Source organism: Peromyscus californicus, unplaced genomic scaffold (genome assembly GCF_007827085.1).
Source record: "Peromyscus californicus insignis strain IS unplaced genomic scaffold, ASM782708v3 Scaffold_24__1_contigs__length_46423439, whole genome shotgun sequence".
NCBI classification, from domain to species: Eukaryota; Metazoa; Chordata; class Mammalia; order Rodentia; family Cricetidae; genus Peromyscus; species Peromyscus californicus.
This window is the reverse complement of record NW_026294535.1, coordinates 31,553,126-31,568,532: the sequence shown is the minus strand read 5'-3', so window position 1 is coordinate 31,568,532 and position 15,407 is coordinate 31,553,126. Positions and strand designations below refer to the sequence as shown.

General features: G+C 35.6%; 1 protein-coding gene across 1 annotated transcript in view; it reads left to right on the top strand.

Moving 5' to 3' along the window:
- Positions 1 to 15,407, top strand: part of Trhde (thyrotropin releasing hormone degrading enzyme) — a 396,564-nt gene that overhangs the window by 285,586 nt on the left and 95,571 nt on the right. The window contains exons 8-10 of the mRNA XM_052753383.1: positions 4,649 to 4,714; positions 5,719 to 5,906; positions 10,035 to 10,123. Coding sequence (XP_052609343.1) covers positions 4,649 to 4,714; positions 5,719 to 5,906; positions 10,035 to 10,123 — 343 coding nt within the window. The remainder of the gene's footprint in view (positions 1 to 4,648; positions 4,715 to 5,718; positions 5,907 to 10,034; positions 10,124 to 15,407) is intronic.

Sequence of the window (15,407 nt, the reverse complement as noted above, 5' to 3'; positions counted from 1 at the left end):
TTAACAGAGAGCCGTGCTCCACATTGAGAGAGGTATCATAGACCAGGCTATGCACAGCTATGCTGGTTAGATGGTAGTAAAATAGTATGACAAGTTCTTCACTTCCTTGCAGTTTGTGTAGATCATCTGGGCAGTCAGACAGTAAACAAACAACTGCAACATGCTGTGAAAAATGTTCTTATGTTGTACAACAAATAGCAACCTAAGAAAGATACTTCAAAACTAAGAAAGGTACTGAAGTGGGCAGAGAAGGATTCCTGGGGAAAATTCATCCAAAGTTATTTCTGGAGGATAGACTGAATTTAAGTGGGCAAAAGAGAAACTAATATGTAGAAAACTGTATGAGCAGAATTAGAAATGATGCATTGGGCATATTCTAAAACATCAAAGTGTCTCAGGTGAGGCTACAAAACTAGAGGGTAACAGATGGGGTTGAAGAAGTATGTTTTTAAGTTACATAAAGGATTTTGGATAATATTTAGCTCATCCCTGTGGCTCATATGAGAATTTGACCAAAAGTGTTCTGGTTCATGGTAGAGATTATAACTGAAAACAGTAAAGCAAGGGACAGTGGTACTTGAAATCTTCCAAGCAACGTTCAGGTTAGTAATCATCAAAGAAGTGGAATGGAATGGAATGGAATGGGAGGGTCTTGGGGCGAAATGTTTCTACCATAAACCATCATTTGAACGTGGAAAAAGAGAGGCGTCAAGTTGACATTTTAGTTGAGGGGAGGGGAAGTTGTCATTGTAAAAGGCCGCCCAAAAGAGCTGCAGTTGAAGGGCGATCAGCTCACAGACACATGGAATTCTCACAGTGTCTGCAGCACACCTTGATTGCTGACTGTGGGTCGGTAGTTGTTTTCATGACTTTGTTGTGATTTGGATATGGGCTATCATCTCTGATGTCCAGTCTTTGATTTGTTAAATGATGATGTGGTGTTAATCAAATGAGATAAAGTATAAAGGAACTCATAGTATGCTAAAAAAAACTTGATGAACTTATTTCACATCTGATTTACTCTTCACTGTTACCAATGATACATATCTTTCTTTTGCCCAGTTTTCCAACCTATAGCCTGAAGGTATAAGATGATAAGAATTCTCAGGGTATACTAGGAATTCTTCACTACTTTAACATTGTATGTATTCTCAGAAATGTAACTACACGTGATGTGCTTTTATCACCTTCACCTTACAGATGTGAAAACAGGCAAAAGAACTTAACTATGGTGGCTTGTTCATAACTCAGATATTATACAGCTAGTGAGTGTTGGACCTTGGATTTGGCTCCAGTTTTGTCAGACTCCCATTCTTTTTTGGTTTTTCGAGACAGGGTTTCTCTGTGTAGCTTTGCGCCTTTCCTGGAACTCGCTTTGGAGACCGGGCTGGCCTCGAACTCACAGAGATCCGCCTGCCTCTGCCTCCTGAGTGCTGGGATTAAAGGCGTGCGCCACCACCGCCCGGCTCAGACTCCCATTCTTATTCAAGCCCTTGTGCCATGATGCCTCTCTTCTTCAGTAGATCTATCAAAACAAATGCTTGTTGCATATATTTTTAGCTTTTCATCTATCCATATTATGTGCCATGTACATTTACACAGGCTTGTGGTTCTCTTTGCTATTTCCAATAACCCTATTTCTGAAGTAACTAGTGTAGAGTACCCACAATTCTTTGCATGTTAACACTAAAGCATTCAATGTTATGTAATAATTCCAAATCTATTGCTGATTCTCTTTCATTTACCTGAAGAAAAGCAGATTTCTATTTCTGATTCATATGTCTGAGATCTCTATATTCATTGCCTTGAAGGCTTGAAAGAAAATTAAAATTACAAACATATATTTGATCATATCGAGCAAAATGGTAGTTGTACCATGACATCTCCAGGGTCATTCATAGAAGTAAGACCTCCCATACAAATTACACCTAGGTTTTTGCAATTGTTCTTAGTAAGCTTTCCCCTGCTGACATCTTCTCAGCACCTGCAAGGCTTCTTGGTATGCTTAGTCCTTTATATATTTTATGAAATGAATTAATAGGCGTTTAACTATTAGAACAACATTCACAATCCTTTGGATTTCTTTGTAGTTCCACTAGGCAATGGCATCTTGTTCATATAAGAAATGATTGTGTTTGTGTGAGAGAAAGAATAAAATAACAAAGAAGTCATTTTCTGGGGAAAAAGGTATTTGAACATGTAGACTTCCAGTACATCTGAGGACTGTATCTAGAGGGGCCCAAGAAGAACTCCGCCATCCCTGCTAGAGGGGCCCAAGAAGAACTCCGCCATCCCTGACCACTGAGGCACCAAGGCCGGGGTTGCCACTTAACCCTGACAAGTGCCATTTCAATCCATTTGAAATGGAACTTTATCATGAACTGGAGTATGACTAAGCATCCCATCTGATGATCAGTAGAACAAGATCAACTTATAGCATATGTCATAGTGCTTTTGGTGGCCTATGAGATGAAAAATTAGTTTAATGGACCTCATAGTAGCAGCTGGAAGGTTTCTCTGTCCTACTAAGTCCCTGCAGTCCCATGGCCCACTTATAGAATAATCATTCAGAGGCTTAATGTTATTTAAAACTGCTTGGCCATTAGCTCAGGCCTACCATCTACTAGCTCTTACATTTAAAATCAGCCCATTTCTGTTAATGTATATGTTGTCATGTGTTTCGTGGCTTTACCTGTGTGCCATTACATGCTGCTCCTGGGACGGTGGGCTGGCATCTCCTGACTCAGCCTTTCTCTTCCCAGAATTCTCCTTGTCTGTTTATCCTGCCTATACTTCCTGCCTGGCTACTGACCAATCAGCTTCTTATTTATCAACCTATCGGAACAACACATTCACAGCATACAGAATATTCCACAGCACATAGTACTCTTTGTTCTCCCTGTTAGAGTTTAGAATCACGATCTACAAGCAGAACCAAACTCAGAATGATTTTAATTTATTATGTTCAGTTATAGCTTACAAAATCATATGAGTTTCTTTTTTAATTTTTTTTGAGAATTTCATACATGAGTACATTGTATTTACATCATTTCCACTATTGCCCTCAAGCTCCTCCCTACTCCCTCTTGGGTTCATGACTTACTCCTGTATAATAATAGTAATTGTTATTATGCATCATGGTCTATATATCCTTGAGAGTCCTTTTAGTGTTGCTCATATATACATGGATTTAATGTTGATCATCTGGGATTGGATAACTTATCATTGGGGCTTGTATCTGGATACAATTGATTCTCCCTCTGTCAGCAGCCACTGACCTGACTATATCTCTTCATCTAGTGATGCAGTTAATACTGCATTCTTCCCAAGTTCATTCATCTAAATTCTGAAAGAAACAAAGAAAAGAATGAAATTGAAAGCTGAACTCATGTATTTAAAATGCATCTTCCTGTACCTCCTCCACCCCCAAAAGCAAATAAACCTACTCCTGGGGTTTATGTAGAACAAACTTCCTGAAGCTTGGTTCAGTCTGACTTGGGATTCATATTGGTTATGATGAGGTGTGTGTTCTATATTTAATAAAGTTATTCATAACACCTAATGATAAAGTTGAACATGTGCTTGCTAAGTTGAGGTTGGGTATCACCTCTCTAGGCATATGATTAAGTGGGAACTGTCATTTGTTCTGCTGTGAATTGCCAATAAGAGCTGAATCTGTCACAGTTTCTATAATTTGTATTGAAATTTCCTTCCCTGATGTTAATTATCCTCAAAGTGCCCAATTCCATATAAAGTATTGAAAAGTCAGCAACTTTTTTTCAGTTCAAGAACTTGGATAAAAAATATTAGAAATTGTGTCTTTTTACCTGCATGTTGTTAAGAAAATAAAATTTTGAGTGTAAGATTTTCTTCATTTTTTTTTAAAAAAAATCAGTCCTTTTTGTTCAATTTTGTTCTTTGAAATCAGAAAAAAAAATCTGATGCTAATTATCATGATAGCTGTCACCTCGATAATGAGACAGACCACACTTCTTAGAAGGGAGTAAGGTGTGAATCAAAGTGTGTAGGTTTAACCACTAATGGAACATAATGAGGAATGGGAAATCCCAAGCCTGAAGTTGTGAAACAATTTTAGGAGGACTTTTTTTAATTGCTAGTAATGTGTGCTTCAAACTACAGAAATAAGTATCACTTCTGCAATCATCAGTTTCTCCTTTGCTTAGAGCAACCGGAGAGAGATTGGAGAGTGGACCGTTCCCCCTCAGCATCAGCATATGTCACCTAAAGAATGTTTTTCCATGAAAGATTATGTTTTGCTTTGAACAATTGAATGGGGTGATGAGAAAGTTTGTTCTGCGCATTTCATTGCAGAGGTCATTTTCCCCTAATGAGCTGATGTTGACCAGCTCAGTTACAGTATATCCTTGACCTTGAGCATCCATAAGATGTGATTATAGCTGTGAAAATCCTTGTTAAGAAATTAGTATAGTTGGGTGACTTGGGAAATATGCTCTAGTTAAAACTCTTGGGAATATTTTTAAATGCTATTCTAAATCTTTTTGCCTGTCTTCCTCTTTGCTTTAATGCAATTCCACACATAGAAATGGTTAATTGAATTGAGAAATAAATGTGTTTACTGGTAATTGCTTAACCTTTGAATGGTAATTACAATTTTATATTCTTATAGGATTATTTAACTATCCACAAGTATGGCAATGCAGCCAGAAATGATCTCTGGAATACATTATCAGAGGTAAAGTAGAGAAAGCTGAAGTGTCAAAGTATCTTCTGGAGCAACTGAATTTCATTTATAAGACATTAACTTTTATTGACATGGACAGTTTATATTTACTTCATATAATTCTTCTCTTTTTCATATTGCTTTAGTGCTTTATTTTTATCTACTATAAAGAAGATAGGATTTAAAATTATTTGACTTACAAATGTTGGTTAAACATATCTTGTCTGTTTTGAAAAGTGACGTTGTTTTTAATTAATAATTGATAATTTTATAAATGTCTATGATCTATGTGGATCAGCAAATCTACCTCTAATCTCTCCCCTCAAAACCTCCCCTCTTCTCTCCCATCACGATTCCATCCCAATTTCATGTGTTCTTTTTAAAAATCTCATTGAGTCCACTTACTTCTGTCAGTATGGGACTTGGAATAGGGTCATCTATATGATGCAGATAGGGATGGGTAGTCCCTCTAGGGCCACATTCTTGAAGATTTTTGACTTTTCTCGCACTAGTCACCAATTGCCAATAGCTCCTCATCTAAAGGTAGGACTTAGGGATCACTCTCTGCTGTCCACATTTGGATTTTGGCTGGTATGATCCTGCACAGGTTTTGTGCATGAAGCATCACAATATTTTCGAATGATATTTTAATGTGGTATTATAGATTCATATTCAAAACAGAAATATTGAAAATTTTAGAAAATTTTTACTACATGGTAGTAGACCTATCAGAAATGCAAAATAATGTAGAAGTACTTGTAATAATGATTTACATTTTATATTCTGCTATGTAAAAATTTTAATGTTAATAAAACTCAGCTGTACATATATATGGAACAAAACAATAGAAGCTCAAGGCAAGAAGATTAATTTTACTAGGACATAATGTTAGCTTCACTGATTTTAAATGTTTTCATATTGAGGTAAATAGTAATAGTAAAAATGAGAACAGATTAATGTTAATTATGCTTACAAGAAGTGTTAATAGATTAATTTATACAATTTTGGTTGCAAAGGCTTTAAAAAGGAATGGAAAATATGTGAACATACAAGAAGTAATGGATCAGTGGACACTGCAGATGGGATATCCTGTTATCACCATCCTGGGAAACATGACAGTAGAAAATAGAATAATTATCACCCAACAACATTTCATTTATGACATCAGTGCTAAAACCAAAGCACTCCAACTTCAGAATAACAGGTACTACACTCTTGTTCTCGTGGAAGGGGATTGTGATTTTTAATATTTCACTTTGCATTCTGATATTTTATATTGTTAAGGATTGTTTTACATTTAAAATTTTTTGAGAAATATTTAATTTACTGTTGAGAAAATTCTGAAATGTACGTGGAATATAATTTTAATTTATTTGCTATTTCATTGTGATTCTTCTTTTGTTTCTATTTCCTCAAGATTTGAAAAACTATTTTGTTTATTTATTTACTGTGTGTGGTGTTTTGCCTACATGTTTATCTGTGCACAATGTGAGTGCCTGGTGTCCAAGTAGGCCAGAAAGTCATTGAATCCCCTAGAATTGGAGTTATAGACAGTTGTCAGATGTCATGTGGGTACTGGAATTCAAACCTGGGTTCTTTGGAAGAACAGCCAGTACTACTAACCATTGAACCTCCTCTCTAGGCCTCCCTCAAGATTTTAACTTTCAGCATAACGGCACTTTTTTTTCAGAAGGGAGGACTTTGAATTAACATGGTGACTTTCAAAGATAAGATTTGCGTCTTCTCTTCTCTACGAATAGTTCTTGAATTAAATCCAATAGTTAAAACGTGCTGCTATGAATTGAGTGGAATTGAATCAAATGTGCTTTACAAGACAAATGAGAACTGAAACTAACAATCCAGAAAAACTCATTAAACCAAAGTTCTGTACTTAATAATGTTTGAGTTGAAGGAACATAATGTAGACCCTAAAATAATCCAAGCTTCAGTGGGGCCGTGTAGGACCAACATATGTTCTTTTCCTCTCAATTACAGTGTTTGAGATCATTGACTAGATATAACGCATATAAAATTGTTCCTTGTTTGGTTGTTATTTTTTCCCCAAAACTGGATCTCACTCTATAGCCCACCTGGTTTCAGGCTCACTATGCATCATGGGCTAGCCTATGACTGACGAAGATCTTGTTGCCCCAGCCATTGCATCTGCCTGAAATCTTGATTCATTATTTTAACTTCCTTTTGAAATTCTTTTTTATTTTATTCCATGTTTTCTATTCTGTTCCTTATTCTAAAGGCTGAGCCAAAGAAAGATCCAACTTTTATAAGTCAGTTTCATCTCTTACCAGAAGCTCTAGTAAGAGGAGACTGTATGGGGTGAGGTGGGGAGGGACTGAGTGACCAACAGAGGAGGGGTGAAATTAGTAAAGAAGATTAGAGATTTCTGTTGGGTCACTTATGCTTTCTCTTGTTGCTTTGGAAAACTAGGTAGGTGTCTGACTTTATTAATCATGAGTATCCATGAGACTTGGCACATACACCTTAGAAGACTGGAAACCACTGCCAAGTCAGCTTGGGCCAGGCATGGATGTACAGAGCCATAGTTGAGAAATTAATTGGCGCTTTCTGATGAATGCATTTGGCATTTGATTTATGAAAGCAGGGTCACTCTTTTTAGCCTCTGTATGTTTAATCTCTGTTTGTACACATATGCATGTTTGTGTGTGCCATATTGCACACGAGGAGGTTAAAGAACTACCTCAGGCACCAGTCCTCACTCTTCATCTTGTTTGAGACAGGATCTCTTATTCATCATTGTGGATGCCTAGCTAAGTGGTATGGATTCCACGGTCCTGGCTTTGCCTCCTATGTCTCCATAGCAGCATGGAGATTATTACAAGTGTGTACTACAACTTTATGTGGGTGCTGGGTATTTGAACTCAGGTCTTTTTGTTCAATAAATCTGTTAACTACTGAGGTTTCTCTCCAGGAATAAAGCAGAGCCTTAAGTCCTCCACTCCACATATACATTGACCTTTGCATCTAACTCATCCAACTCTCTGGATTCTTGCAACACATATTACCCTGCCACAATATCACTGTGGTCCTTTTTTTTTTTTTTTTTTTTTTTTTTTTTTCTTCTGGTGCCTGCAGCACCGACTGCTTCCTGTTACTCCCTCACTGTCTGGGTCCAGGATCGACATCATCAGGCATCAAACTTGACTTGCCAGAAAGCACTTTCCTGTGGCAAAGTTAGAGAGAGATCAGGTTAGGTCTCTGAGAATTGCTATCTTGACATAGTTTCACTAATGTAGAAAATAAACATAAAGGACACATAAAGGTTGACAGGAGAAATTTCGCGCAACAATACTTGTCAGTCTGTGACATACACTATTACACTACCTGTGAGCCTGGTCTTTTGATTGAAAATGTGTAGTCTGGGCTGTGTATACATGTGCAATAACAGAGCTTTATGTCTGCTAGAATTACAGAAATATGTGGAAGATTCAAATCCTGAGCACTTGCCACAGAACATATAAAAGACACGTGATGCTGATACAAAGCATCACATTAGTCCCAGGAATGATTTTCTATTTAAATAATAATAAAATCTATACTTGAAATGTAGTATTCTAAATTTATATTATTGATCATCTAATTCTCTGTGACATTCTTGTCAAAGATTCAATACCAATTCTATTTGGTCTTTGCAGAGAACCTTCCTAACTCTACTATACAATGTATTCCATTGATGTAATAGAACTTGCTCATCTATGCCAAAATTTCTAGTAAGTTGTGCATATTTTCTAAGCTGAGTTAATTCTTTGTTTTCATTTTTTCCTGAGGATATTGGGATGTAACTACAATATGCTCAAAACATTTTAATGGATCTAATAGTTATATTTTTCACACAGAGTCCTTGTATCACAGCATAGAAAGATCCTTATATAACTAAAAATTCATAAAGTCAGCTGATGTGTGACATAGTGTGACATTTGTACGAGAATCTTGTTACTTAGAAAGTTAGACATTTTTGTGGCATTTTTAAATAAATTAAATTCACTACTTTGCAATGTTGCATAATGTCTCCTTATATTCTGAATTGCTCCTTGCAGCTCTTATCTACACAGAATCATATGCACCAAACCGGCCAGGCTTTCCTTCTCTTCTGAGTTGACAATAGCACTTTATACTGATCCTTTAACACTGATACTATTTTTTTTATAAAGAATTCTCTCCTCCTGACTCAAACATGCATACATTTTCTGCCTTTCTCTAATAATTAGAATTAAATGTTGATTTACTGTAAAATGAAAACTATTGATGAAAATGGGCAGTCACAGAGGCCCAGACATACTCATTACACAGTTTATTACCTCAGGCATTTTCTCCTAAAACTTTCCAATACATTTTTCACTCACGAAGTGGTTAGAGTATGCATAAAATTTCTTATTATATTTTAGGTATTTCTCTTCCTATAATGTAAGTGTTGGCTACCACTTTTTACCAGAGTTACAATGTGAGGTAAAAATAGTTTGTCTATAATTCAAGGAGACAAAGTGCAGTTGATGGATTTATTGTAAAATCATTCCATGTATGTCTGGCTACTCATTTGATATTACATTGATATCACTTCATCTATGAGTCTAGGACCTCAATTTTTATCCTATGAAGAGGTAAATGAAATAAAATGCTTCTTTTTAATAGCCACGACTCCTTGATGACCCCTCCTGTTGGTGGCTTCATTGTCATATCCACTTAGAAATTCTTTTCAGAAAACAGAGCATGAAGTGTGCCCCACATTATTCTTTATATAGATCTGAAGTATAGTGAAAACTGATTGTTTTTGTTCTTGCTTTATTATTTGCCGAGTTACTTTGGTGTGCCATATTAATCTCTCTGTAAAATATGTGGATAGTGCCCCTCAGACATATTAGGCAATAAATAAGGACAATGGTAATATGCAAATGTAGGAAACTACTGAATTATCTATTAGTATAATTCAGAAAAAAATAGAGGAGAGCTATTTTAATCAATAAATAGTGCAGCTTAGGTTTATAGATTTTACTTATATTTATTTCTAAAATGCAAATCTATTTTTCCATGATAAATTGTCTTATGGAAGTTCTTTTGCATTGAAGTTAAAATTATTAGATACCAAGTGTCTTGTTAGTGGCCCTGGGAAGATATGTTTGCCTTTTGCAAACATTCTTTAGGCCTAGGATTTATTTGCTGATTGATTGATTGATTAATTGATAGATTGATTTTTTTCAAGAAAGTAATGAAATTTGCATAGAAGGAACATAGGCAATGCTTGTTTGCTTTTGTTTTAATATAACTGTTTTTATTCTTAATGCTTTCTATTTTTTTCCAGTTACCTGTGGCAGATTCCATTAACCATTGTGGTAGGAAATAGAAGCCATGTGTCTTCAGAAGCAATTATTTGGGTGTCTAACAAATCAGGTAAAATACAAATTCTCTCCCAGGGAACTGTTCGCATTCAGATAATTGTTTAGATCTTAACCTCTGTTTCCAGCTGCTTCAAAATGTGAATAAAGACAAATTATAAAGAGAAAACACAATAACAATAATTATATCTGAAAAATTAGGCATAATATAGTTTCTAAATAGCCTCATTTTGGGCTGATATGTAAATATTAAGTTTACTTGTTTCTTTCAAAGTCAAGAGAAAGTAATTAAGTAAGCATAGTATTAATCTTCTTAGAACTGTATGAATTTATAATCCAAAACATAATTGAATTATGATCACAATTAGTCATACAGTATGAAGGATACTGAAACAGAGGCCTCTTTTTTTTGTCTTTCTTGATTTTAATTATACATTTTAAAAAATGATCCTTTCAAGGTTGTGGGGAAGTATAAAAAATAAAGAATAGAATTGCTTCTGTAAGTTCATCATAATTCTACCAAAAATAAAATAATTATGAGATAGCCCTTCCTTCTGCCTTTTTACTATAAGCATTTTTATATGTACAGAAAACTGAGAACTAGCATTTGTTGAAAGCTGCCATGTACCTAGGACTTTGCCAATGATTCAAATGTGTTATTTCATTTATTATTTATTTTTTGTTTTGTTTTTATTTTTATTTTTATTCATCTATTTATTTTACATCCTAGCTACAACCTCCCCCGGACCCTCCTTTCCCAGCTTCTCCCCCTGCATCTACCCCTCTCCCCACACAACCACCTCCCTCTTCTGTCTCCATCCAGGAAAGGGTAGGTCTTCTATGAGTATCAATAAAGCATGACATATCAAGTTGCAGTAAGACTAAGCACCCCCAGTGTATTAAGGCTGGGCAAGGTGACCCAGTGTGAGGAGTAGGTTACCAAAAGCCAGTAGGAGTCTGTGACGGCTCCTGTTCTCACTGTTAGGTGTCTCAGAAGAGGACCAAGCTACACAACTATTTTATATATGAATAGTGCCTAGGTCAGTCCCATGCAGGCTCTCTGGTTGTCCCTTCAGTCTCTAGGATCCCCTATGAGCCTGGGTTAGTTGATTGTGTGAGCCTTCTCGTGGTGTCTTTGACCCCTCTGGCTCCTATACACTTTTCTCCTCCTTCTCCATAGGATTCCCAAACTCCACCTAATGTTTGTCTGTGGGTCTCTGTGTCTGTCTCCCTCAGTTGGTGGATGATGCCTCTCTGATGACAATAGGGCCAGGCACCAATCTGGTCACAGGAGATGGCCAGTTCAGGCTACTTATCTGCTATTGCTAGGAGTTTAACCTGGGGTCCTCCCTATAGATTCCTGGGAGGTTCCCCTGCACCAGGCTTCCACCAGATCTTGAAATATTCCAGATCAGCAGTCCCCCTCAGTACTCTCCCACTCTACCCCCAACCTGATGGTTCACGTTCCCATTCCCACCCATCCTCAGCCCACTCACAAAATCTCTTCTATTTCCCCTTCCCAGGGAGATCTGGGTGTCTCCCAATGAACTCTCCTGTTTCCTAGTCTCTCTGAGTCTGTGGATTATAGCATACTTATCCTTTATCTTACAGATAATATCCACTTATGAATGAGTACATATGATGTTTGTCTTTATCTGTGTTACCTCATTGAGGATGATTTTTTCTAGTTCCATCCACTGGCCTGCAAATTTCTTTCCTTCTTTCTTTTTTTTTAACAACTGCGTAATTTTCCATTGTATAAATGCCACATTTTCTTATCCATTCCTTGGTTGAGGGCCATCTAGGTTGTTTCCAAGTTCTGGCTATTGCAAATAAAGCTGCTATGAACATACTTGAGCAAATGTCCTTTTTGTATGTTTGAGCATCCTAAAACAAATCCAAGATCACATCAAAAAGATTATCTACCACGACCAAGTAGGCTGCATCCCAGAGATGCAGAGATGGTTCAACATATGAAAATCTGTCAATGTAATCCACTATATAAACAAACTTAAAAACACACACACATGATCTTCTCCTTAGATGCTGAAAAAGCCTTTGAAAAAATCCAACACTCCTTCATTATATAAATTTTGAAGAGATCAGGGATACAAGGGACATACCTAAATGTAATAAAAGCAATATACAGAAAGTCAATTGCCAACATTAAACTAAATGGAAGAAAAACTCAAAGCAATTCCACTAAAATCAGGAAAAAGACAAGGTTGCCCACTCTCACCATACCTATTCAATATAGTACTTGAAATTCTAGCTAGACTAATAAGACAACTAAAGGAAAGCAAGGTAATACAATTTAGAAAGGAAGAAGACAAAGTATCATTATTTGCAGGTAAATGATAGTATACATAAGCAGACCCAAAAATTAATAGGGAACTCCTACAGCTGATAAACATCTTTAGTCAAGTAACAGGATGCAAGATTAACTAAAAAAAATCAGTAGCCCTTCTATATACAAAGGATAAATGGGCTGAGAAAGAAATGAGAGACTCAACACCCAAGATATAAAAGATCTTGGTTTAACTCTAACCAAGCAAGTGAAAGACCTGTCTGACAAGAACTTCAAGTCTTTGAAAAAAGAAATTGAAAAAGATTTCAGAAGATGGGAAGATCTCCCATGCTCATGGATCCATAGGATGAACATAGTAAAAATGGTCATCTTATCAAAAGAAATCTATGGATCCAATGTAATCACCATTAAAATCCCAACACAATTCTTTCCAGAACTTGAAAGAACAACACTCAGTTTCATACAGAACAATAAAAAATCCAGAATAGCTGAAACAATCCTATACAATAAAAAAGGTTCTGGAGGTATCACCATCCCTGATTTCAATCTTAGTGCCTCTACTACAGAGCTATAGTAATAAAAGCTGTATGGTATTGGCATAAAAACAGACAGGTGGATCAAAGGAATAGAATTGAAGACCCAGATGTAAATCCAAACACCTTTAGACACTTGATTTTCAACAAGGAAGGCAAAATTATACAATGGAAAAAGGAAAGCATCTTCAACAAATGGTGCCGGTCTAACTGCATGTTTTGCATGTAGAGGAAGGCAAATAGATCCTTATCTATCACCCTGCACAAAACTTAAGTCCAAGTGGATCAAAGACTTTAACATAAATTCAGATACTTGAATCTGATAGAAGAGAAAGTGGGAAATAATGTCAAATGCATTAGAGTAGGAGACCACTTCCTGAACAGAGCACCAATACCACAGTCACTAAGACTGAAATGTTCCTGTAAGGCTAAGTATACCATCAATAGAAAAAAACAGCAATCTATAGAATGGGAAAAGATCTTCACCAACCCCATATCTGACAGAGGGCTTATTTTCAAAATATGTAAATGTAGTGGAAGTTTTTATATATAAAGAATTCAAGAAACTGTATATCAACAAACCAAATAATCCAATTAAAATGAGGTACCAATCTAAACAGAGAATTCTCAACAGAAGAATCTCAATTGGCCAAGAAACACTTAAGGAAATGTGCAACATCCTTAGCCATTGGGGAAATGCAAATAAAAATGACTGTGAGATTCCATCTTATACCTGTCAGAATTGCTAAGATCAAAAACACTGATGACAGCTTATGCTGGAGAGGGTGTGGAGTAAGGGGAACACTCCTCCATTACTGGTGGGAGTGCAAACTTGTACAGCCATTTTGAAAGTCAGTGTGGTGGTTTCTCAGAAAACTGGGAATAAGTCTACCACAGACTCAGATATACTTCTCTTGGACAGAGGGCACATTTTTAATCTTACTCTGTGGCAACCTTTTTTTTTTTTTAAATCAGGTTTTCCCTTTGGATAAAAGAAACAGAATTCCTCTTGGTACTAAGTAATTGTAGGGCCAGTGGGGAGACTTAGGCAAGTCATCAAACATCCTTGTAGGTAGAAACAAGCCTCAAGGAGCTGAAAGAGATAAGATTCCATTTTCTTTCTAAATATCTTCAAATAAGATATAGTGAGCTATTTCAATTCACTGTCAGAAAGAGAGCTATTTCTCGAATCAAATCTATATCCTTCATGCTAGAGTGTGAAGCAGGTTCTTTCTATTTCTGTTTTCCATTGACTTGCAGAAAAAGATAATTATCTTTTATGTAACATTTCACTTAAATCTAGATGGTCAAGTGTGCTCATATTTTAACTTTCTTACTGCTTTCATTTTAATGTCACATGTCTTTTAATTTTGAGTAAGATCAGGTATAAATATACAAGCATTGATTTTCTTGTAGGTATTGCTCTTGTAGGGATATATATATATATATATATATATATATATATATATATATATATATATATATATATATATATATAAAACTTTACTTTTAATTCTTACTTTACCATAGTTTGGTATTTCTCTTTTGAAATAAAATGCTTATGTTTTCTCAATTCCATTCCTTAGAATTAGCATTTATACCATGGTTCTAGGTCAATACTTACATATCTTTATAAATGTCTTTTCCACTCACAGAGCTGTTTTATTTATCCATATAGTTTACTAAAAAATGATGAGCAAGAATGCTGAGTTGCCATTGTAATGTTGTGATTGTTGACATATATAATATATATATATAATATATATATATATATATATATATATATATATATATATATATATATACATGAGAGAGTAATATTCAGATTCAAAACAAAGTACCTTTGGAAGGTGGTATGGAAATGGAGAAATCAGAAAAAAATGCTTTAATTTAAACTATGGTTTGATTTAGTGATTGATTCCTATGAACACATTTCACAGGTCCATCGCTAGCAACTCTTGTTATAATATTCTCTTAATCACACGAGTATGGAAAATAATGCCATGGCTATCTTTGTCCTATTGATGGATATATACAAGGATTTTTTTAAAAAATTGCTCATTCATTTTTATTAAAATTAACCTTTTTGCTTAAGCTGAGTATTGACCTAACGTATTGTCTGTGTTGATCTCTATGATTATGATACACAGATGTGCAATTTGTAAAACACAAAATTATAGGAGGGTACTATTGCATAGATTGTGCTGTCTTTTCAAACTATGTAAGACAGTGTATATCATTCCCACTAATGCATAGCAAGTTCTGTTTGATGTACACGTGGTCAAGGTAAGATGCTGGGGCTTGCAAGAGATGCCATATGAAATAAGTGTATCTTGGAAACTTATAAATGTAGAAACAGGGAAGAAAGAGGGTCATAAAGAAAGATCAATATCTTGTGCTACCTGACCAGTCCCATTCTGAATGTGTTCGACTTTGTTTCAAAGTCTTTAATTCTGATGACTAAAAATAAAATAAAAGAGAGTTCAGGGGAAAGACTG